The sequence below is a fragment of the Ptychodera flava genome, chromosome 7 (genome assembly GCF_041260155.1).
Source record: "Ptychodera flava strain L36383 chromosome 7, AS_Pfla_20210202, whole genome shotgun sequence".
In the NCBI taxonomy this organism is placed as follows: Eukaryota; Metazoa; Hemichordata; class Enteropneusta; family Ptychoderidae; genus Ptychodera; species Ptychodera flava.
Genome location: NC_091934.1, coordinates 42,980,041 through 43,005,453, shown reverse-complemented (window position 1 = coordinate 43,005,453; position 25,413 = coordinate 42,980,041). Strand labels below are relative to the sequence as shown.

The window sequence follows — 25,413 nt, the reverse complement described above, 5'->3', positions numbered from 1 at the left end:
GGAGCTAAACACTTACCCGTACGCGTGTATATGCCAACAGACTATCAATGACCGGGCTCTGGTCTAAGACATCGCTAGCAAGGACGAGAACTTTCATTTCAAGAGGCCCAACAGGAGTACAATTGACAAAAACGCAAGCTACAGAAATCTACAGCTCGCAGAGCAATGCCCGCTGCAGCAAGAAGCATCTGTTCCGTGGTCTGCATGAACGTCGGTGTCAAGAGAACCGGGTATATGGCGCGCTACACTCGGCTGTGGAGAATCCAACTCCACTACGAAGTTTACCCCGTTGGGGGTGCAAACGAGATTCCGGGTACAGGTATCAAGTCAAGCGAAGGACCTTTTATAGGACTTCTTGATATGTGGAGGTTATCTCATTTGAAAGAGGATTCAGACCTACCTGGCAATCAGGAGGTACAACAACAAAGTTTGCGTAGCACCGGTAGGCCTACACTAGCTAGCCGTTGGATCTCTGCCATGACCGTGCACAGGATCTCTCAATACGTCCCTATGTGTAGCCGTGCAATTTTCCTGCCAAATGCCACGAAAACCCGCTCGTTTTGTCTATTGTGTCCTGTCATTTGACTATTTCTTGCCACGTATTACTAGAAGAAGTAAGAAATGGTGATCAACAGTGGGTTGTGGGCCAAGTCGTCGCGGGGCCGGTACGTTGTGGAACCGGATTCTCTTATATCCGTGTACGTCAACGCGGTGACCTTCTCCCTTATCGAAGCAACAGCATCTCCCGTGTCCTGCTCTGGCTTGCCGATCATGGTCTTGAGTGTAATTTTTGTGTTAGGCATTGTGCTTGTTGCTGGTCTACATATATATACATATATATACAATGTCGATCATTTTAGTGATGCATTTTTACTGTGCTGTACATAGCATTGTGTACAACCAGCGTGACCGCGCGCGATCAAACCCATTTGTTCACTGTGACTGCATGCAGTAAACTCAGCGACATAATGTGCAGAGTGTCTCAATGTTCGTAGCCTTACATGAGTTTATAGATAGAAATACACCACTGAAGTTCGTTCCGATCTTAATATTTTACTATTGCATGCATGATGTTGAGTATTACAAAGGCGTTAACAAAGTGAGGGACCGCTCCCATCTCACTCCGATTGAAGTTGAGAAGACTCATTTTTACAACATTTATGTTTATCCACGAAAAAATCGCGCAAGCACAGCGCGACGACCACTGCGCTTTAAGTGCTTTCGTGACATTGTATATCTGAACATGCGCGGTGACCTACTCTTCTCTCAAGAAGTCCACTTCAGCATCCTGCTGTATCCCGCTATCAAGGAACAAGAAGGCAACTTGGTCGTAGAAGTTCTGTGTTGCGCTGACGTTTGTCTTGACGAAGTCTTCAGGAGACGGCGAGAACATGCAGGAAACGTCGTTCACACAATCAGTTGTGTTGCAGCAGTCCGGATCATCGCAGTCAATCAGAGTGTCTGTGTAACAGGTAAGTAAAACATTTATGTTAATTATTACCACTATTTGCATATCGCATTACAGAGGGTTCACCGGATGGAGTTGGGAAGAGTAGTTTGCGATCAACCAACGAAGTGCATGATTGCCGAAAAAACACTTTCTGCCTAGTATATAATAGTTCTCAAAGATGATACTCTATTCATTTACAGAATCCTGCCAACACAGAAAATTCCTGGGCAGTCATTTGTTTATCATTAAAATCATATAAAAAGAAAGAAGAAGAGAAAGAGAAAGTGAAACAAAAGTATACAATTGTCACGTGTTTCTCAAAAAGTTTTTATGTAGTTTCAATTAGACTAAGCTGACATATCTATATAATATTTTAATTATACCTTTATCATTGTCGATGCCATCATCACATGTTGATTCGATGCCTGGAAGAGAATGTTGAGGGTTAATTGTCAAGATCTGGTGTATATCAAAGTGATAGATTACGCACTTTCTCAGTTTTGTATTCTACTCACGTGCTGCGTACCGATCAGAAAGAGATAGTGTATTTTCTTCAGGAACTATCGACATTTACCAAATGATCTTTTTGGACATAAGAGGTAATCACTATCATCCATCCGATAATCTATCGGAAATTGCTTTCGAAATAAAATTATTTCACGGAAAGGATTTTACAGAAGGATAAGTTAGACCACTATTTCCATCAGCAGGAAGCTGAAGTTTAAGACATTTGAACTTTGATCTAACGTTTGAGGTGTTGCTCCCTTTGAAATTGTTTTGGTCAAAGTTACCAAAAGCTTCCTTTCCCTCAAAAATCCTACATTTTCATATCGAAACTCTGGAAAGTTGATAATAGTCTTTGGAGGAGCACTCATTTGCTCTGATTCTATTAAGAATCTGTAGTAGAAATTCACACTTACCGATGGAGCATGCTACACCTCTGAAATGGTTGTGACAGACGCACTGCCACACCTCGGATATCAGAACGCAGTCCCCGTTTCCATGACAACTGTTTGGGCATGAGTCTGTCGAGGAGAATAGATTGTTTGTGTATTTTAGAGATCAAGTGTCATCGAGCTATACTCTTTGTAGCTATGAGAAATAGGTGAGTATAATTAACCACATATTTTACTATCACATGAATTATTAATAGGAGATACAGTCACGCTATTCGAGAGGCAGGTTCAAAATAACAGCCTTGCAACGGCAAAACACAAGTTGTACGACAATCAAATTTTGCAAAAATCGCAACGTTCAGAGTTTCACTTCACTAAATCTTTTGATGATTTCTATTTGGACTGATTTACAACAAATCCAATATTGTTATCGCAATCATCTTGTCGGTCTTTTCACGTTCCTGATTTTTGTCCGGTGTCCTGCGTTAACCTAGAAGTGCGGCGTGTAAAAGTTAAATCGCTGTTTGAGTCGATCTTTACTCACTTGTTTGGCAGGCACTCCCCGACCATCCTCTGTTACACGTACAAGTTCCGTTCTGACATATGCCATTATCACCACACCCTCCTATGCACGCGCCTGGAAATTAACCAAAATATGATCTTAATTCGAAGTTGATGAATAAATCACAGGGCCTCATAAGTGCCTATTTAAGTCAATATGACAGCGTTTTTCTTTCTTTTTCAATGTTACAAATAATCCAGCTGAAGAGCACAACACTTGTGTAGCTGTCTTTTGTGTAGCGTGTATTGGCATGTATAGTGCGTCCTCGTAAATGTGACCTTTAGTTCCGTGACCTCTAGGCCCGGCTCTAGCCATGCCTACTTCCTGCCCTGCCCTCGCTATGCTTACTGTGAAATATTAGTACAGTAAACACAGCGACATGGCCAGTAGCATGGCCAGAGGAATTGGCTAGAGGTCACGGAACTAAAGGTCGTATTTAAATATGATCACATTCCCCATTGAGGGCGCACTATATGTGTCAATACAAGCTACACAAAAGACAGCTCTTAAGCTAGTTTATTTGTAACATTTGAAAAGAAAGAACGCTGTAATATTGACTTAAATAGCCACTTATGAGCCCCTGTGAATAAATCATGGAAGCCATAATACCCTCCACAGGCGAATATACATCAGACTTCGGTACAAAGCACGATGCATAGCACCAAACTACATTCGCTGCATATCGTACTCCGATCGGGTGTTTGATGCTGATGTTTATTTATACAAAAAGATCAATTGTATAGCAACAGGTGATTGAGCTAATTAAGAGTTATGTCATCAGTACAAAGTAACTTTTGGTTTTCCTTATGTGGTTCACGATAACATATTTATGATTTTAGAAGTATTCCACCTGATTGACACCCTGTTTTTTTAAATATCGAAGAAATTTAACACGGACAACATGGCTCTCTCTCTCTCTCTCTCTCTCTCTCTCTCTCTCTCTCTCTCTCTCTCTCTCTCTCTCTCTCTCTCTCATAATTTTCAACATAATAAAGCTCTAAAGCAAAGCAAAGCAAAAGCAGCAAAATATAAATGAATAAACCAAAGTACCTACAGAATTAATGAAAGTGGAGTCAATAAGTTAATGTTGTAATATATAACAATAAATATTGACAACTTACGGTCTCTGCACAGAGGCCCAGTCCATCCTGAATAACAGTCGCATGTACCATTGTAGCAAATACCCAAACCTGAACATGACTCTTCACAGGAAACTTGACCAAAAATAAAAGAACCGATTGAAATGAGATAAATCTGGACAAGCTACTGTACACTAGAGAGTCATTAATGCGAGCACTGTGCAAGCCATCATTTTTATTTTTCAGCAAAAGGTCTATATGTATTGCTATGGACGTAATCAGTAAGATAGCCCTCTACGGTATCGGGCGGTGTACTTTGGTTCATACAGGGTTTTCAGGCCGAAGAATGTACTTGCCATCTTCTTTATGTTGATTGGCAAAGTTAAATTATCACACCAAAAGCGCATTGTAAAATGAGAGGAAAAAAGTAAATAATTGTCAATTTACGAAGAACGTTTAAATTATGTTGGCATCGAAATCATGTTTCGTAAACCCTACTATGATTTTTCAAATTGATATTTGTCAACGTCAGTCTCTTGTGTCGTCCGAAGACTACTTTCTTTTGCTATCATCCTACACAATTATCTTCATCCAAAAAACATTATTCTTGCAAGCAGATCAGCGCAATATTGACTACACTTCATGCAAAGTTGAGCAATCACTTACGTTCAGAACAGTCTGGTTCTGTCCAATCTCCATAGCAAGTGCAGAGACCAGTGACGTTGTTGCAGTTACCATGACGACTGCAATCGCTTGGACATGGCCTGTATGCTAGAGTAATACAATTATTTATCAGTGAGGCAATTAATTAAATGCAAATTAAAATTAATTTCATCCTTTAAACACTGTATGCAACAAATATAAACATAACATTTTAATGTTAGTCCCCTGCATTCTACCTTTCATCTTCAGATTGATATGCGAAAATGTTCCGAGACAGGGCTTTGTAAACGACTTTTGATGAATTCTACTTACGTGTAGTGCACACCTGGCCCTGCCAGCCCTGGTAACATCGACATTCACCGTTGACACAGTGACCATTGCCGTTACAATCACTAGGGATGCAGTCAACTGCAAAGTCAAAGACAACAGGAGTGACACTGTATCCCTACTGGTGAGTAATAGACGAACATATCTCGACAGAGGTATGATTTTTTTTCACATTTGTGCTTCGTACACAAAATTTTTAAACTTCATCAATCCTATTAGCCTGTAGATTAATGATTAGCAAAGTTTAAAAAACACTAAGTTCGTAATTATAATAATGTAGCACCAATTGAAATAGCAGTGTAGAGTTACTTTCAATCTTAACATACCTCTCTCACATGTTGTTCCCGTCCAGCCCTGATGACACTGACAGACGGCGTCAACGCATTGGCCATTGCCGTTACAGTCACTGGGTATACAGTCGGCTACAAGAAAGGGAATCAATAACAGAAATGAAGATAGCTGTTACTAATACTCCTAGGTATCATGTGTGTGTGTATGTGTTGTGTGTGTTGTGAGTGTGAGTGTGTGTGTGTGTGGTTGTGTGTAGTTAAAATTCAGATGAACTGAACGGTGCAGCGATGAATACGGTAAATCTAATGTGCAACGACGTGTACGTATTTTACAACTTACCAAGTTGACATTTGTCTCCCTTCCATCCATCATAGCAATTACAAATGTTATCTCTGAAATATCCGTGACCACTGCAGTCTTCTGGTGAACACGGAACAGGTGCCACTGGAAAGAAATGCGGATATTTGACATCGAGGGTCATTCCAATATACCTTACAGTAAAATGTCAAAACTCAATACAGACTCAAATCGGTAGTAGGGCATTTTGCGAATGGCTTTTTCTGTCGTGGTTTGAGTGTAATGAATAGCGCCACCAATATTTCAATTTGTGCATCGTACCTTGACCACAATCTATGCCTCTCCATCCTTCTATGCATGAACACACTCCTTCGTCACACTGCCCTCGTCCTGAGCAATCCAGTGGGCATCGTATAGGACTTGCTGCAAGTATGTGAAAAAAAACAGGAATAATATATAGAGAGATACTATTTTATGAAATAAAGTACAAGATTGGCGAGTTTGGGGGTTAGGTGCGGAGGAGGTATGTTTGTCTCCTCAGGCAGAAACATAAATCAAATTAAAGAATTGTATTCTTTCGGATTCTTTAAGCGTCAGTCTACTCTATTAACGACAGGTTTTTCCAGTAAAAGTTTATGTTGAATGTGGTCGTTTTCAAAGCTGTCCTGGACTTTTAGGTCTCATCATTATCAGTTATCAACGCTGTATAGCTTTCAATCGATGTAAAATGCCGTGTTTTGTGTCTATACGCTCTGTAGCTCTTTTAATTGAGGCATATGAATAGCTTCCATAGCTGCGTAGCTTCCAATGTCATTCGAATTCTGTATCGGAGTTGGTTCTCTGGTTGGACCTCACTGGCAATATAAACCGCAAATTAAGCAAAGAACAGAGTTGATCGTTGATCTGATAGGTCAGTTTAATTATGCTCACGTGACTGCGCAATTTCCATGGTTGTGTCGAGGCCCTCTTCGTCTCCGTTGAATATTCCAAATACCCAGTGACCGGCTAGGAGATTTTCGAACTCGATCTTTATTCGGTCATTCACAATTGCTCTTTTTCGTGACCTTTGAATAAACCAAACAGTTTCGGTTTGTAAAAAAATGAATACTTAATTATTCCCGTACATGCATGGACGCTTGATGCAGTAATGTTTGAATGCTTTCTCAGAGCATTAATCAAATAGCAAGTCTATTGACTAATTTGCATAAAAATTTAAATACACGTATCTCGTCTTTTGCTGAGTATACAATAAAGTTGACACTAAAATCAATCATTGGATAATTCGTTTCATCGACCGGTCGACAGATCGACCAATTGATTTTTAGATCTTCATCAGTCGATGACTACATTCGGCAAAAATTTAGCTGAGAAAGTAGAAAATTTCGAAGTCAACTTTTTTCAAAACTAAATTCCACAAAACGCCATTCCTCCTCTAACCGCAGTACAACGTCAGATTAGAATTTACCTTTCTGACACAAGTGTCTTCACGACATCGTACTCCACATGCGTCGGTTTCTCGCCGAGGCGACCATACACAGCCACCGTGACATCACTTCCGGCATCCTCAAACGCAAGTTCGACATCGGAATCTCCAACCAAGTCCATTGTGAAGTAATCGAAATCGCCAGCCGGCACTGTAAGCGGAAACGGCTCATCTGGGGAGATTTCTGTACGGAATCGTAAAACGTGGTGAAGTGCTTTGTTATTGTAGAACTCAAACACGAACTCGCAATAAAGTTGCGGAAATATAAATATTGCATGAGCGAGCACGGTAACTAAAATCGCCAGAGTTATGTGTTGACTACTCAACAAGAGGAAAGTTCAGGCACTTACAGGACATTTTATATGTTCGGGGTATGGGAGCAAACACTGAAACTAGCAAAGAACACAATGGACATTTCGTACCGGGGAGGCTCACTTCTGTCGTTGCTATGCCTGTCATACCGCCAGGCGTGCTACGTGTTTCAGTCACGGTAGAACTGGGTCTAGTACTGCTAGTAGTGGTTTTTGCAGTCGCAGTCGAGGTACCTCGACTTGTGTCGTGATCTTCTTCAGTTGTAGTCATCCGAGTTGACGTTGGGACTTCTCTGACGACGTCTTGAGCGTCTAGGTAAAGCACTGCAGCAAAATAAAATACAAACACAGTAAATCATCATGAGCATGGCTAGTCAAATGATTTTGTTTGTGAGATGACACTACACTTTATCTATCACAACGTAAACTACTGTTACAATTGAAGTATTTGTACTTATGAACTTGAAAAAATCACTACAACTCCACCACTGATTGGCATACCGGACGCAATGCTCGTCTTTAATCAAATAATTAGGAGACTATCGTTACTTTTATCATGAATATGATTGCGGTTATGACGACAACAACGACAAGGCGAACATTATTATGCGATAATGACGTTCATTGTGATTGTGTTATTGTTGTTGTTGTTGTTGTTGTTGTTGTTGTTGTTGTTGTGATGATGTGATGATGATTATGATGATGATGATGATCATCATCATCATCATCATCATCATCATCATTATAATCATCATTATAATCATCACAATTATCATCATCATCATCATCATCATCATCATCGTCATAATCGTCATCATTATCATTGAAAACTACACTATTGTAGACCGAACTCACTACATAACTGTACCGCTCATTTACCAACATTTACTAATATTTACTAAAATTTACTAACATCAAGTAGTCCAGTCGTTTATGGAAGAATGACATATCTGGTGTCTCAGCAACAAGCACACAACCAAACCTCATGTCCTGAAATTTTCAATAAAAAACAAACTCCTTCCGCCACCTATTGTGGCGCACTTATTCTCTCTGTAAACAGTTGGAAGGAGAGAAGATTCCTAAAGGAGGGCCAGAGCAAGACAGATGGGTTTGAGATTTCTTAAGACAAACTATAACAAGAAGAGCGGCTAGGAGAACCAATCAAAATACTAACAACAACAACAACAACAGCAACAACAAAAGCAGCAAGGACAACCAACAGAAATACTTACCAACTACAACAACGAGAGCAGCCAGGAGAACCAACAGAAACACGCACATTACTACGATAATAATCATCAATACTTTTGGATAGGGTGTCGGCTTGGCGGCATCTTCTTTGGGTTCCAAGGAATCTTTCCTTCGGCTGAATGGAAATGAATAGCCCTCTACGGCAAACAGAAACAAGAAAATAATCATTAAACAGTAGTCAACATTGGACTAATTTGGACTGGCGACTTATTTACAAGTTATCGTACAGGTGAGATACATTTACTGTATTGGCCCGCTACCTCCAGCGATAAACCCTCAAACTGGGATCTAAATTCGCCAAATTTGCTAAATGATTTTATTATTAAAATCACTTGCACTTATTAAATTTAAAATTAATTACGGTTAATAGTGAAGGTTTTCGAATAATATCATTGTCGCCCCCACTTTATTTTGCAGGAAAAGAAGGAGAGATTTTCAGGTTGAGAGGGTGACATTGTGCATACGGTTTTTGCAGTTAAATCGCACAATTTAAGAAAGTTGGGCTGTAAACATACTTTGACCGAAGACAGAACATGAACAAAACAAAAGGCCAAACGATCAGTCAATAAAGTTGCGGCTACATGTATGACATAAGCACTTCCAAATAAATGGTTAAAACACATGCATGCATAACTTTCATAGCGATCTGATTAACTTAGAATATCTACCTTCAGGCGGTGGAGGCTCAAATTCGGTCATACCAATATCCTCGGCCTCTCTTGTCTCCGAGTCCGCCATTTTGTTATATGGTCACCACCTATCATAAATAATAGCGCCATCAGTGAATCAGACCGAGTCAATTAATGGCAATTCATAAAAGTCAAAAATCGTCACAAAAGCAGTTAATCGTCCAATAAATTCCCTGAATGGCACTAAAGACTTTTCTATGGAAATGGCTGGCAGCAATACAGCACAAACACGTTAAAGGCCCCAGTCTCAGGAATTAGGACATGGTAGTTAGGACAACGCCGAACATATCATCGTTTTATTGTTCTGTCGTTACTAAACTCAAAATCGCAGGTGATTTGCGCACTGACTCGTCCATGCCAGATACTAACCCAAGTTGTAGCAATGGTAGAGCAGAGATATGCTAGGACCAGAGAGAGAGAGAGAGAGAGAGAGAGAGAGAGAGAGAGAGAGAGAGAGAGAGTGTGTGTGTGGGGGGGGGGTGTGGGTGGGTGTGTGTGTGACCGGTAAACAAATGGCGGAAAAATACATGTTTAACTTACTTAAGTATCCCTAAACTTAGGGGTTATTTCAAGTAAAGCCTTACAAATCTATATAAAATCGCTGGTTATTCGAGTCGCACTGATTACAACACCACAGCGTGGAGTCGTTGTAAAAGGTAAAAAAAGAAACTTGGTGTTTTTAATAGATGGCCGAGATACCGTCATAAATGGTGCATGGAGACGGTGTTTGTCTTGATAGTGAAGACAGTTGTCCTCACTAATGGGTTGAAAACCATTCTGTTTCTGTGAGAAGGCCGTGTGTAAATGATTTGTGACGGAAAAACATTAGTAGTGCTGTAAACACCACCAGTAACTCCTCCCCTTCAAATAAGCTTCAGTCACGCACGAAGGTGCCCTGAGAGATTATTGTTGACGGCGACTATGGACGGACACGCCCCAAGGAAAAAAAATCACTATCCCATAGCACATTCTTCAGTGTCGCGCCCTAGAGGTTGAAATTCGCTGAAACGGCTAGGCATATTTACATGATAAATAGCTGCTCAACAATAAAGCAAATAAGCTGCCTTTTATTTGCAGGCATTGCCTGATATGGTATCATTTAATGGTACTGCTACTCATAAAAAGGCTTTTCAGCGATGTCCGGGTGCATCGTCTAGATCCCGGATCCAGTGTACAAATATTATTTACTGAAGGATCTCGTCGGAATGATCATTTCAAGTATGCTTTATGTACGTGTTGTTTCGAAGTCAGTAATTCGCATGGTAACGGATACATCAGCTCAATTTTTGTTTTACATTGTAAAATCAACATATTTTTGCTGCAGTACAATATAAGACAATAGTCAACAAAGTGAAATACGAATAAAATTCTATATAATACATAATTGTAATTGTTCAAGTTTTAGCAATTCGTGATGCCGAATTCTGCTAGCAAGATTTGACCACACTTAGAATACAAAGGATATGGGATGAAACCTCAATTGTTTATTTGAAGATGACATCATTTTTGGACGTTGCACTTCTGCTTAGGCAACACATTTTATAAAGGCAATACATTGGAGACATTGTATTGGATCATTCGCCTGGACAGTGACGTAGTGACCCGAGACCAGATCACTGATTTGTTGTGTTTGAGTTCTCACATGAACACAAAGAAGCACTGAGTTAAAGTTGCTATACGTATGGTTGTCATGGAAAAGTCGATTAAAATGACATAGCAGAAACACACGATACTTATAGAATGAACCAATTTGAAACGAAAATAGAGCTACCAATATTTGGAGCAAGATGGCCTACTCATTAAATTTCATAGCGTTTTGAACCTTTTGGAGAAAAATATTTCTGATTTTCAAAACCTTGACAATTTTGATCAACATATTCAGTTATAGAGAATACATATTTGTAATTCGCGTACCAGCATACAACTGTCGAAATTCGCGTCCAAGGATGTATTTGTAAGAGTGAATGAATGTTAATTTAAGCTATTGGGAGAAGGATTGAGAGAGAAAATCATATAGCGGGGAGTTGGCGATGAGAAGAGAGGGAGTTTTCATGGTGGGGCATTAGGGAGAAAGGCAACGAATTGGAGAGGTGATAATTTGCAAATCATGATAGGAAGGCATTTGTGAACACCTTTGACATCACCCTCATAATGCTATTCTAACGTACGCTGACAAAGCCAATTTTTGGAGTGACAGTGAACTCTGTTGGCAAAGTGTATTCTATCTCTTCTATTTGAAAATATTCCTTACGCCCAAATAAACCAACCAAGACCATTCCCATCGCATCTCTTTGCAGACAATGTTCTCCGATGCCAAATACTTTTACCCTACACTATTCAAATCTCCGAAAATAGTAGAATCCTACTCTCTGCTTGCCCGTTGGGTTTTCTAATATGCCAAAAAAAAATACATTTTCCCGTCCGCTCATGAGAAAAATATCAACTCGGCTCGTTCTCCACCCCGCTGATAATGTCAATCCGCAAAGAAATCGTCTGGGAACACTTTTTTCGCAAGCAGCATTTCTGGCTGGCCTTGACCTAGTTAATAATGTTCGCTCAGAGTCTTGAATTCTCAATGAAAACCAGACCGAGAAAGTTACCCTTTGGGTGATGTTGCGCTGTATACAATTATACAAACGAGCAATAGATCATTGAGACTGTCATTAGCGTGAGCGTAGTGAATCTGCCACTGAATTTGGGAAAAATAGGTCTGAACCGTGTGTTTAAGCTGCATGTGCATCATGAAGATCTACCAATTGTGCCATAATACACTACAATGATGGTTTTCATCCTGATCTATACGTTGTGGAACGTCCGAACATGATAGAATGGCCTCAATGTGTTCTTACGCATAGCAAAAATAGATATGCGAGTCCATTCGATGTGAAATCGTGACTGCATGTATACAAAAGAATTTGGAAGGTATTTTGCTGAGACGACAATTGAAAAATTCAGTTCTGAACATGATTGAAGCTGTAGACAAAAGCTGGAACGCAGACGTTGCTGAAAGCCATTATGGAATCTGTGCCAATATGACACCATTCGTCGCAGAGACAAAGGGTAAACAAGAGTGCATCGTTATGATAGTAAATATGTGAGCAAACTTAAAAGTATAGTGTCACCTGCTCCAATTTTGTCACAGTTACCATGGAAAGAGAAAATCTAAATCTAACCAATGACAGATTTTTAGCGGGTGGCCGCTTTTTAAAAACAGCGCTATCACATGGGCATTTTGAATACCAACGAACGCCCCTTTGACCATATATGGGCATATTTAGATTACAGGTGACTGTATACCTTAAATGTAACGAGTTTTCTACTCGCAGCGAAAGGGAGAGTGCTTTGCAGGGAAGTAAACGTCGACTGATAGGACGTGGCCGTGTGTGTTTGGTTTTTGTTTGGTCGGTTACTCTAGGGGTAGCGAATTCATACAAGCTCTATTAGCTGTCTCTTTCGATATGCATTCCGTATTTTTATACTGTTTGTAAAAACTACGGTTTCATGGTCTTCTCCCAAAATAACGCTGAAATACCATGCAAGTATCTAGCTTTTCAACACAGTCTGTACTTCAAGTCAAAAGTTATTGTTGGTAACTGAATGTCAGTAGTTTGGAGCTGTAACATGAATTGCCAACACCAATCTTGTATATTGTACGTACAAGCATGAATGTTTCACGGAACAAAGATAATGAAGATATTATCAAGAGTCACTTCGCAACAGCTATTATCTTCTTGATAAAGATTACTTCCTATGGTAAAGATAATTTAGTTTGACGGATAGACAGTGGCAATTGAAAACTACAAATCACTTCTATTAGTAGTCTGTCAGCTCAAATGATGATTGAAGTGAGCTTTGGGAATACACGATTGCAACAAATGTTAACATTTCTGACTAGAAGAGATTAAAATGAGCGATCAATTGCGATATGCTCATAGTCTGAAAGAACACATACACGATAGATCACGGTCCCTCCACTTTGGTGGAGGGACTGTGGATAGATAGATGTTTGATGACGTTGCGTAATAATTTAAGAATCAAGTCATTCAGCCATAAACAGAACATAAATTCACAGACAGTGAATAAATGAAAGGGAAAGGTGATCAATTTATTTTGTTGGAGACTGTTCATGTATTTCACCGAAGTACTTACTAAAAATGCGAGTTTTGAACGGAAATCTAGTTTTGTCATTTCAGGATTTCCTTCTACAATTTTAAAAACAGAGCATTTGAGAGATGCTATAGGATCTAGAAAACTTACTCATACACAGGCCCAGTCAGTAGAAGTCACAGAAAGCTAATAGAGCTGTTTTGCTTTTTCGAAGTCACTCTAGTAGGATTTCTACATCGATAATCTGGCGTATAAAGTTGTATTAGCTAGCTTAAACTCTCGATGCGTTTTAGGCATTTTTGTCCTACTTCCAAATTCATGCAAAATTCCTGTTGTTCAATTTCTTAAAACATACTGTGAGCACAGAATGTCCGATGTTATTTTTCCGACAAAGTTTTGGTCCCGACGATAATTCATTTTCCATAATGTACATATTCTGCAACATATGTTATCTTAAAGGGGTAACACTTAACATTTTAACATACTAGTCCGAGAGAGAGAGAGAGAGAGAGAGAGAGAGAGAGAGAGAGAGAGAGAGAGAGAGAGAAGAGAGAGAGAGAGAGAGAGAGAGAGAGAGAGGGAACTTGTCCTTGGTGTGACTAGCAAAAAGTTAGCAAAATTGTTATCAACAGTGAGAGCGCCTGTTCCATTTCATCTCTGCTTTGAAATCGTAATCCTCTAATTCGACTTAGATGAAATCTAGCACCAACATGGTGTTCTGAGGTAGTGAACATCGTTGTTTATCTTCAAATTATTCACCTGCTAAATCAGCCGAAGCAGTGTTCTGCCCATGCAGAAGGAAAAGGCGGCAACGCAGTCAAATTTGGCCTAGGGCATGTAGGAGTAGTGTTGTGGAAAATATAGAAATTGTTTGAAGTCAAACTAAGGACAAGTTCCCTATAACAACACATTTGCATCATGAGGCCCAGCCGTCGGTATATCGAGTCGTGTATTAATGGTTAGTTTAGATTGCCAAATACTTCTTTACGGCAGTCAAGTCGACCATTGAACCGTGTTGTGACGGAAAACGGTGTCCTCCAGAAGCATGTGGTAACATCATATGCGCATGTTGTATGAGAAAATGTCAAATAATTCAAGCCAAATTGATTTTAAATTTTTGCGCTGCCTTTAAACCGATTACCCGTCCCGCTTGTGGGATTTTGAGTTGATGCTAAAGAAAGAATTGACATTCTTTGGTCATAATTAGGGTTAGGAGCAAATGGTGGTTTTATTTGACACAAGAATGATTAAACAGGGGGTTTTTAAGTCGCAAGATTGCCGTACGTGGTAAGAATAGCGACACTAACTCTCACTGTAAAATGCTTGCTGCTTAATTGACACATGATTGCCACTATAATAATACCGACAACCTATGGATCAGTCAAACCCCCCGACTTGGATCAAAAGACACAACTTCACAAAAAAACTATTGCGTTGTCTGTATTTTTGAAAACGTCTGGGGTACGTCGAACCCGGATACCTGTCTGGCCGGCACCAGAGATCAGGGATGTAAAATTATGTGACTTGAATGTAAAATCAAATGCAGGTGTCACCTTTAGTTGCCGGTGATGCTAATTCCTTGCATGTATCATAGAAAATAGATAAATTGGTTGAGAGATCATATGTCCGACAGTAATAATATAACAGGTAATGATTGATCGAATGTCAACTTTAGCAAACCCAACATTTTACGACCTCCATTGTGCTTTTAAATTGCATTGAACAAACATACGTGCATAAAGATAAAGCCGTGATGGCGTCAGCGTCTTGTGTTGTGAATATGATATTGTACAATGGCCTATCGGACACAGCAGCGTGGAAGTAATATCTGGGCGAGTCACTCCGGTCACAAGAAGAACGGGTTATATCCCATCTACTCGGTGCGATTGCATCAGATTTAATTTGGAACTGAAACTGGGTTGTAGATGTCAATGAACCAGTTGAAAACGGATTTCAAACTTTCTCTAGCCTCCCAGGACATTGCTTTAAACGGTTGACAAACTTCTCAAGGAATTTCAAAGGTCCCACGTCAAGGTGTGGTACCGAGATTTATTCACGCGGATTTCATTGAAAGTCATTGAGGCTTCAACATTTTGCGTGCAATGTATTAGATAATGTATGATGTGCAGCGTGGGAAACGAAATCCTAAAGTTATCTAAACCAATGAACGGAAAGTGAGGTATCGCTGTTCACCGACCAAGGGGTCACAGAGGGGATACCTGCAGAACACATAAGCCATTTCTCGGAATACTTCAATACGCATGCGCAATAATTATTACACACACCAGTTCTTGCAATAGCATCTGTATGTATGTATGTATGTATGTATGTATGTATGTATGTATGTATGTATGTATGTATGTATGTATGTATGTATGTATGTATGTATGTATGTATGTATGTATGTATGTATGTATGTATGTATGTATGTATGTAATATCTATGTATCTATGCACAGAGGCATGCATGCCGTGTACGCGTTTATCAGTCTGTGTCACTATCTATCTATCTATCTATCTATCTATCTATCTATCTATCTATCTATCTATCTATCTATCTATCTATCTATCTATCTATCTATCTATCTATCTATCTATCTATCTATCTATCTATCTATCTATCTATCTATCTATCTATCTATCTATCTATCTACCTATCTATCTATCTATCTATCTATCTATCTATCTATCTATCTATCTATCTATCTATCTATCTATCGAGCGATCGAGCGATCGAGCGATGGCTCCATCGACCGATAGATCGATATAACTACCCAGCGGTCTTTCTGTCTAATATTTCCATTCATTATGTACATACAGTCTATCCATCAAACCATAGCTGGATTTCATAAATATCAAATAATGAAGAGGTCTGCATAGATCTTTCTCCACAATTACATCGGTAATTCAACCGGTAGACGACCGCGCGCGCGCGTGTGTGTGATTAGGCATAGAAATAATGTGTGTTTAATTGACAGGATGCCTTCAGTCACAGTCATCTGTGGTCTATTCCGCTCTGCGTCTATGCGCCCTATAGACATGTGTACATACGCCTCAGGCATATGTACACACGTCTATGGGGCGCGTAGACGTAGACGCCGACCAATAAAAAATACCGCAATTATACGGTGTCGCTCAAATTTGATCAGAATTGGTACATACCAAAGATCAACAATAAGTGTTTTTCTATCTGTTCAGTGCAGGAAAATTATGCATTGATTTTATGACAATTTCTGCACAGTACAACCAGAAAAACAACAAGAAATACAACCAGAAAAACAACAAGAAATATTTAAACCAGATAATTAACAATGACAAAAGTAAATAAGGTCTGAAACTTTAGGTACTAAAGGTCAACTTTAGCAACATGCATAGCAGGAGAATCTTCTACCATGGATGTACAAAATAGACATCCATATGGTTTCAGCAGATCTGTTAATATGTCACAGTTCATAAACAATGACATGAAATGACAAATTAGCTGTTACAGTTACTGCTATCACTCCCAAACATAATAGGTACCCTGCATACAAATACGTTAAAGGTCAAAATCCTCTTATTCAGATGTGTGGGCTGATTCAGTTCACTGCCACCACTCCTGCACACTTGCAGTATTTCCCTTTTTCTTACCTCATTTGCACATTTTTCACACTGATGTGTTAATTTGAACAAATTCACATCTCAACCCCTACATCTACCTGTACACCAAATACTGAGATGGTAGCTTTGGCGGTATGGGAGCCTTTGTGTGTGACGGACATACATCCGCACATACCCACAAATATACAGACACAGACGCCACTCAGACTCATCATATAAGCTCTTTTTGGTATTTATATATAAAACCAAATATGAGCTAAAAACAGATATTTTTCGAAATCATGCTTGATTTAAAAAAAAACACGAAAATATTCAGGGTTGGAGAACTTAAACAGAGTAGGTCATGTTACCGGAAACACCATGTATACATATTTTTTACTTGGCCTAGGCGATGACGCCGCGTAGGACCAAGGACAAAGTGCAGCCTTTGTCGTAGCCACATAAATGTCGGAGAGTCCAAACATGACATATACAAAGCTGTTTCAAATAACGTACTGTCGATCTGCCTGTATAACGCTAGACTTACGTAAGCTCGTTGTACGCGGTTACAGGCTGTTCTATGCTTGACACACTGTAGTGTAGTGATACCATCATTGATTTAACGGCAATGGACGAAGGTGGTGTTGTTACTGAAAAATAATTTGACTTACACTGAGTTTCTTGTTCCTTCCTTTAACATGTGCAGTCGAAGGTTTAGGTTGAAAAATTCATTCCTTGACGGAATTCCTGTCTCTTGAGATGGTTTGCTGGTTAGCAAACTTATGGTATTCAAAACTGTGCTCCCATGTCCGGGTCCACTTTTACAGCTTGGTGTCGGCTGGCCCAATTAGACACTCTGCGTGTTGTCGGTTGATTCCCGGACTGGGGTATATTCAAACATTCAGTCGAGTGTGATATGACTTGTGACTTGCACACATCGATGGATCCTTGTATCAACCGGCCTCGTATGATACGAAAAACAAATCATAAATATTTACTCGTCCACGCCCGTTTTCGTAGAACGGGGCTAATCTGAACCACCCGACTTCCCGGCGGAAAGTTTCAGCCCCTTGGTCACACCACCAACACCCGGATATGCAGTTGTCAAAAAGTAAAACTTTTTTAACTGAGCTAGGCAGCCCTTGTGAAAGGTAAACTCACTTTTTTGAGAGTTGAGCATTTATTTCACGCAAAGCTTTCAGTTCAGAAAACAACCAGAAGAGACGACGGCTGATTGCCAGAAGGAATGACGAGGTGACGGAAGCAAAGGTGCATACGCCCGGTACTCGTGTACAGGCTAGGTCGGTTGCATCGTACTGATTCGTGTCTGTGCTACAATCAACCACATACAGTTCTCCGACACCCATTACAGAATGAGGTATGTGTATGGATTTTGATTCGCCTCTGCCGCCATGAGCCAAGTTACATTCATGTAGAATTTCACGTGTAAACTGAATTCCTATTTGGAATGTTGCGTCCTGCGAAGTCGAGTTCTGATTGAGATCTCGTGTCGACATGTAAAGGGTTCGAGAGCAGCGCTTTACCAGTGCTGATTCCGGTCTGTGCATATTTTCTGTGTAACCATTTGTACATCTACAAAGTTAAATCAACTATAGTTTAGGGCATTATTTCTATGGTATCCTAGAGATTTAAACACTGTCGGTAATATCGATGAACACTCAGCACTGCGACGAACTTGTTCGATCGCCCGAATACAGCGGCACGCTGATTGCGTATAACATGTTGTCTATAGCGTTTGACCACTTAAACTCGCTGACAATTGTCATCTGTAGGTCATTTGTCTCAAGATCGGATTACACCCTTATTGTACTAGAAATTAAGCGTCGTCACAGCGTACAGTTATTTCGCATTTTTAATAGCCACGTAGAAAATTTTAATTTCTCCTTCAATTTTACTGTGGTCACTGAAAACAAAAAGATCGACCATACAATCCATTTATTGAGTGACAACAGTAATAGGCATTTTTACGTTTACTTTATGTTACATCTAAAAAGTCATCATTAAAGCCATGCAGTCAGGGACTTCCTCTGACTGCACCACGCCGACCTGATCCGATAGCACGTGACGACTGTAGCAACTTCACTTACCACTGACAGGTGTTTATTCAGACAGGCACACTCTCTGACAATACTACACCGGCCCATGCAGGTAGCTATAGCTACCTCCACGGCCGACCTATCCGTGCGGACCAGACTAAACCACTGAATACCTCTGCATTCTGCTATGCCACATTTTGACAGTAAAGGCAGTGTCAGCCACTGCGATGTAGGCCTATCGCTTCGCATTTCTGTTATGAACAATGTGTAATCGTGGCCAGGGTTCTCACCTTTCGTCGTCTGAAGATAAAATTTCTGTCAGTTTCGATTCAAAGAGAGTTCACGGCGACTTTTCATGATAATAACTTTAAACCTTCAAAAAGTCTGAAGGCCGTCCTTCGCGGAAAGTGTGTACGATGCTGCCTCGATCTATGGAGGACCTTTGAACCATTAATTAACTCAGGTGAGAGTGCACGTGACTTCACGCTTCCGTGGCGCTCTATAGTAAGTAGTGACCTGCTGAGTGATGCGTGCAGCCGTGTTCGACTAAACAAACCACAAATCCCTAAAATGGCCCCCTCTGTGCGCTTATTATTATCGGTCATGGAAACTGTAACACGATATGTCTGGATATATGTGTAATTTGCCAAACGCTCATGCTCGGTCAACCTCAGTACGGTCAGATTTGACCCTTCACGCCAAAAAATTACAAAATTATTCATCGGTGCTCTTATATCGTGTTGCATGAGGTAGAAAAACGAGAGTACCGTAAGGTTAAATAAAAATCGATATCGTCACAATATGTTGTCATTATTTTCTCTTCGCTTTTTGGTTCTGAGAAGCGTTGCGTAAGCATTTAAAGGAAGTTGCATGATTTACTTGACAATCAACCGCTTTGACGTGACCAGCGGTCAAAGTTCACCATCTCACAGCTACCGCTATCAGTACAGTATTGTCATCGTTCATATGTACCCTGGAATTGCCAGTGTGGTATACACAGCCGTATACACACACAGAAGTCTCTGTGTATATCACCCTTGCAATGCCAGGGATCTGTGTCCTGGCATATTTGTATACCATCGTGCCAAGTCTATATAAGCCCTTTCTCTTCTTAGAATAGGTTGGAAGTCTTTTCCAGTGTGGTACTTTTTCATGTCTACAGTGTATCTACGCGAGCACACGACATTCGGCTGTTCACTCGACTGAAAGACTAAGCTTAAAAGCTTCGAAACTAAACCATTGAGTTGCTATGCTGTAACATCCTGCGGATGCTTGAGATTAATGGGTGTAAAAGTCTCTGCCGGGAAAGGCATCAACCCCTATCTCCGGGTAGAACAAACGTTTAAGAATTGCGTCAAAGATCTTTATTCTAGTCAAAACTCTGCGTTCACATTAAATTTGTCAGGACGGCAAAACGTCCTCATAAACCCGCACCTAAAATCAGTCACATGTCATCGGGGACTGCACGACGAAAACACATATTGCCTTGAAGAGGCTTAAAGCTAAAGGCTTTGGCTAGTTTTAGTTTCGTATTATTCAAAATATATGCCCTATTTAAAAAGGAGAGTGGGGGCTTGAAGAAGGCTGGGTCGAGAGGGCACACCCTCAAAATTGTGAAGGGAAAATAGTGGGACCGTAGACACCATGAAAGCCGTGCAACGTAGAGAACAATCAAATAATTTGGATGACGCAAACTTGAAGAGATGACATAATATTTTAACGTTTATATATGCATCAAATACAATATTTTATGCAGACCACACATGGTTTAAGCTTGTTACGATATCAAAAACCACTTGTACACAGCATGTAATTTGTATACGTTTTGTGTTTAATCTATAAAAGTTTGCTTTAAATTTAAATGCAGGTATTATTGTAACCCCTTGACGATGACATATCCATTGTAACTAGGCTAGGCTTACTGACATGATTCCTAAGAATCACTCTTGTATCCAAACAGTTTTCGTATTACTCGAGATAAGGATATTTTTCGATAGAACGGAGAGGATGTGTTAAAAAACAAAGCATCAGTTGGATTATATCTACCGAATTCGGTAACGATAACCTTTCCCAGTATATATATAAATATATTATATATATATATATATATATATATATATATATATAATATATATATATTATATATATATATATATATATATATACGTTTGTAGGATATTACACACGTACCAATCTTCTGGTTCAAATAGTTTATTATAACAGCACAACGTTTCGTCCTAAAAGTAGGACTTCCTCAGGTGCTACAGATCAAAAAGTTTCAACACGGAGTAAGTCACAGTGATATTTAACGTACAAAAGTTACATGTCGGAGAAAATACTAAGTGACAGTATGGTGAAAATACAGGAGTTGTTTCTTACCTATTTGAATGGCTCAGATGTTGAATGGCAATTGGGAGAATGTTTGAATGTGTATTTATAGTGTGGCTGGGAGGGCGCTAGTGTTGGAATTTGAATAAAGACAATGGGAGTAGCTAGCTGTGAATATTTAGGCCGTCAGGTGTTAATGTCTTTAATTTGGAAATCCACAAGGATTCCAGCTTTTTTCGAAGCGGGTCGTCCATTTTATTGATTTTCACAATGCCAACTATTGAAACGTCTTGGATTGTGTGTTGATCTGAATTGAAATGGAGCGCTACTGGCATGTTTGAGTTACGACGGATGGTGGACAGATGGTTATTGAATCTTAATCGAAACTCTGGTTTGGTCTCTCCTACGTACTGTTTTTTGCATTATTACAGGTTATAAGATATATTATGTTTTTAGACTTGCATGTGATGTTTTGTGTAATAGTGTGAACTGTATTATTTGAGTGGCTATGGAAACTGGTGGCATTTGTCGAATGTTTACAGATGTTGCAGCCCCTGGTTGAGCCACATTTGTAGAAACCTGCTGGTGCATCGGACTGTTGTAGTTCACTGTGAACTAATAGATCTCGCAGGTTTCTACTACGGCGGTGTGCTATGATTGGAGTTTCAGCGATGGCACTTTTACGTACATACACACTTTATACATACACGTACATCATGTACATTGGTCAATATAGCCGTCACTATGAAACCTCAAACTGGGATAAAAAAGTATTTTCACCATACTGTCACTTAGTATTTTCTCCGACATGTAACTTTTGTACGTTAATATCACTGTGACTTACTCCGTGTTGAACTTTTTGATCTGTAGCACCTGAGGAAGTCCTACTTTTAGGACGAAACGTTGTGCTGTTATAATAAACTATTTGAACCAGAAGATTGGTACGTGTGTAATATCCTACAAACGAATTATCATAACCACGCCACCGACAACACTGGGACAACCTGAAAAACCACAGTCGAACATATATATATATATATATAATATATATATTATTGATATATATATATTATTGATATATATATATATATATTATATATTATAATATATATATATTATTATAATATATAATATATATATATATTATTGAGGTTTCATAGTGACGGCTATATTGACCAATGTACATGATGTACGTGTATGTATAAAGTGTGTATGTACGTACAAATATGTCTACCATGTGCACGTATCTGTCCTATTCGGCATCATCACAGCAAATGTGTGAAATATTGTGAGAATATTACAAGTTATATATATTACAAATTACATATATTACAAGTGGTATAGCCACAAACTGATGACGCCAAATCGCCATATACAAAACACAGACGCCTTGTAATTATGGCACTGTGTATTGTGTACGTCAATTTGACGTCATTGGTTTGTGGATATACCACTTGTGAAATGATGCCCAGGCTGTCACAACCTAGCATTCCCATTCTACTATGTAATAGTTGTACTATGTTGAACGTCAACGGGTTGTCGCATAGTTTTGTTATTTGTATACACACTATGGTCTCCGTAAGGTGACACAGCAATGTTCCAGGCTTTCAATATTTTCATTTGACCCAAAAACTATAAGACTATTTCGTACAGTCTCATTTTTCGACTATTTTGATGCAATCATCATCATCATCATCATTATCATCATCATCACCACCACAACCACCACCACCACCACCATGATTTCATGATCATCATTGTCATCGTTATCCAAATACATTTTGTTTGTAAATGTGTTGTTGTGATTGTATCGTCTGCTTAACTCTCATATGGACACTTGTTTTAGGATCATCATTCAGAGAGCGCACGCAGCAAACTAAATTGAGCCATAGGGCCCCTTAACCTAGACTTAGATAATGGTATTTTTGTCTTCTGTTTTGCTTGTTTTATGTTTGTTGGTCTTTGTTGTTATTTTTAATTTTTTGGGTGCATATTGCAAAGCATTTAATCTGGATGAAAGTGTTATAAGGCCCTGTGCGCTGAACGCTGATAACGTGCGTATTAGCTTAGCCTCCGAGTGTAATCGGAGGCATGGAAGCCAAAGCGAAGACATGGGCTCTAGGTTAAGTGCGTATCACCATGCTCTCAGAATATCTGTGTATGACTGGGGTGCCTCATGTGTGTATGACTGGTATACATTGTATTAAACCTAAGGGGTGGACCATTGATATCCCTGGGTGGGGGGGGGGGGGCTTGGAAGATTGGTGGAGAGCCATTATTTTTTTTTCCACCTGCTTCACTATGAATTATTTTTTTTCTACAGGGCATATGCTGGCAACTTTTTTTTTCACTTTCCTTCTTCGGGATATATTTTTTTTACCAAATTTCGGTGCAATGTTTGTTTGCTTGGTTTTTCACACCCAGTAACAAGATGCTGTTCTATCGCACACAGACTATATTCAAGAAACTAAATAAAGATATGTAATACATGTACATTTTTGATTCACTTTACAAAAATATCAGTTTATAGATCTTATTTATACCATGGGTAACACACTGAAAATACAAATCAAACAACCTGATTACTGAGTTCTACATTAAGCATTAACAAACTTACAGTGGAAACTTTTCTGAGAACATCACTGGGGTCATCAGAATAGATGATGGTATCCTACATATATTTGTAAAATCATGTACATTTATGGCAGACCAGGCATTTACTTGTGCTTGAAAAAATGTCATTGTCTGACAAGTGTCCTGGTTTGAGTGATATTAGCAAGTTGAACAGTCCACTTGACTGACTGAGTCCACTTGACCCAGTTCATGGCAGGCTGTCTCTCTTCTTGTGGTATTTTGACAAAATCTATACATTCAGATTTACACATTTCTGGAAAACACTGGTGAGCAATTTCAATTTCAGCATACTTCCTCTAATCAGGTCATGTATACTGTACAATTGTTCATATTCAGTTATTGTTCCTCAAGCTTGAAATGGTTTATGCTTTATAAAACTCCAGAGCTACTGCTTGATTTTTATTGATGCTGCAGTGTGCATCGAACAATTGCCAAGATTTTTTTTTCCGAGTCGCAATGGCTCATAATTGTTTTTCCATCAGCCACTTAAAGCCAGATTGTTTTTCGAGCAACTCCACCTGGCGTCTTTTTTTCCCCTAAATCTTCCAAGCCAGCCAGCAAAAATATAAACACTAAAAAAACACCACATAGATCAGTCGCATAAACTTTAACTTTCCCATCGGTTTATGAGCCATAATATGAAAAAATCATCTGTTACATTTACAATGCAGTGTTTCTGGTGCTTGTACAACAAGCATACTTAGAGTTAGGTGAATGTGAGTCTCAACAAAATTCCATAATAAACAATGGCAATAAATACTATACCAGTACATCATGTACCACACAGTGTGATAGTAATCAACTGGGTGTGTTACTAAGATAGTTTGTTTGTAGGTTTATGCACTAGGTGGTCATAGGCACCAGCAAAATCATTAATTAAAATAACAAGATCTCAATTATGAATACACAGCATATTTGCGACAAATGCAAAAAGACGCAAATTACTTTTTACGAGGATATTTACGAGGTTTTGAAGAAAACAAGAATGAAGGTAGTCAACACTTTTATGAAGGAACGTGATAATTTCACGTATTGGGTTCAATATTGCAGCGTGTCTCAGTGACATTTGTATATTAATTGTGACATGTAAATTTAAGATCGAGACCTGTATTGATGTTTACAACAACAAAGTATGTAGCTCTTTCATACAATTCAAATTTTTGTAGCAAGAGAAGTGGGTAGCTGAACAAATCATAACAGCTTTGAGTACAAATCGCCCTTTTTAAGTGTCAAATAATACGAGTCCTGAGCACTGTTCCTGTTGAGTTAAATGCTCCATTAGCTGTAACTTTAAATGTTATATACTCTGAATTCTGTGTATCAACTATTTTTAGTCGACTTCCAATAGCGCTGATCTCCATGTCAGGCTAAATATAGGTGAACGCGCGACATCGGCCACCGCTGCCTGAC

At 39.3% G+C, this 25,413-nt stretch overlaps 2 protein-coding genes across 3 annotated transcripts in view; one reads left to right on the top strand and one right to left on the bottom strand.

The window, feature by feature from the left end:
* The window catches only part of LOC139137617 (teneurin-3-like), a 40,178-nt gene extending 21,983 nt beyond the window's left edge, over positions 1–18,195 (bottom strand). The window contains exons 1-16 of the mRNA XM_070705810.1: positions 17,656–18,195; positions 9,279–9,367; positions 8,592–8,747; positions 7,471–7,683; positions 7,031–7,232; positions 6,496–6,629; positions 5,887–5,988; positions 5,608–5,712; positions 5,304–5,399; positions 4,963–5,058; positions 4,654–4,758; positions 4,030–4,122; positions 2,891–2,983; positions 2,371–2,475; positions 1,834–1,875; positions 1,260–1,461 (exon numbers count right to left, since the gene is read on the bottom strand). Coding sequence (XP_070561911.1) covers positions 1,260–1,461; positions 1,834–1,875; positions 2,371–2,475; positions 2,891–2,983; positions 4,030–4,122; positions 4,654–4,758; positions 4,963–5,058; positions 5,304–5,399; positions 5,608–5,712; positions 5,887–5,988; positions 6,496–6,629; positions 7,031–7,232; positions 7,471–7,683; positions 8,592–8,747; positions 9,279–9,348 — 1,814 coding nt within the window. The 5' untranslated portion in view covers positions 9,349–9,367; positions 17,656–18,195. The remainder of the gene's footprint in view (positions 1–1,259; positions 1,462–1,833; positions 1,876–2,370; positions 2,476–2,890; positions 2,984–4,029; positions 4,123–4,653; positions 4,759–4,962; positions 5,059–5,303; positions 5,400–5,607; positions 5,713–5,886; positions 5,989–6,495; positions 6,630–7,030; positions 7,233–7,470; positions 7,684–8,591; positions 8,748–9,278; positions 9,368–17,655) is intronic.
* Positions 18,196–18,222: 27 nt separating this feature from the next.
* The window catches only part of LOC139137618 (16S rRNA endonuclease CdiA-like), a 17,954-nt gene continuing 10,763 nt past the window's right edge, over positions 18,223–25,413 (top strand). The window contains exon 1 of one of the 2 annotated variants that reach the window (XM_070705811.1): positions 18,223–18,362. In XM_070705811.1, coding sequence (XP_070561912.1) covers positions 18,358–18,362 — 5 coding nt within the window. In that variant the 5' untranslated portion in view covers positions 18,223–18,357. The remainder of the gene's footprint in view (positions 18,363–25,413) is intronic. The other variant, XM_070705812.1, reaches the window with a different exon arrangement.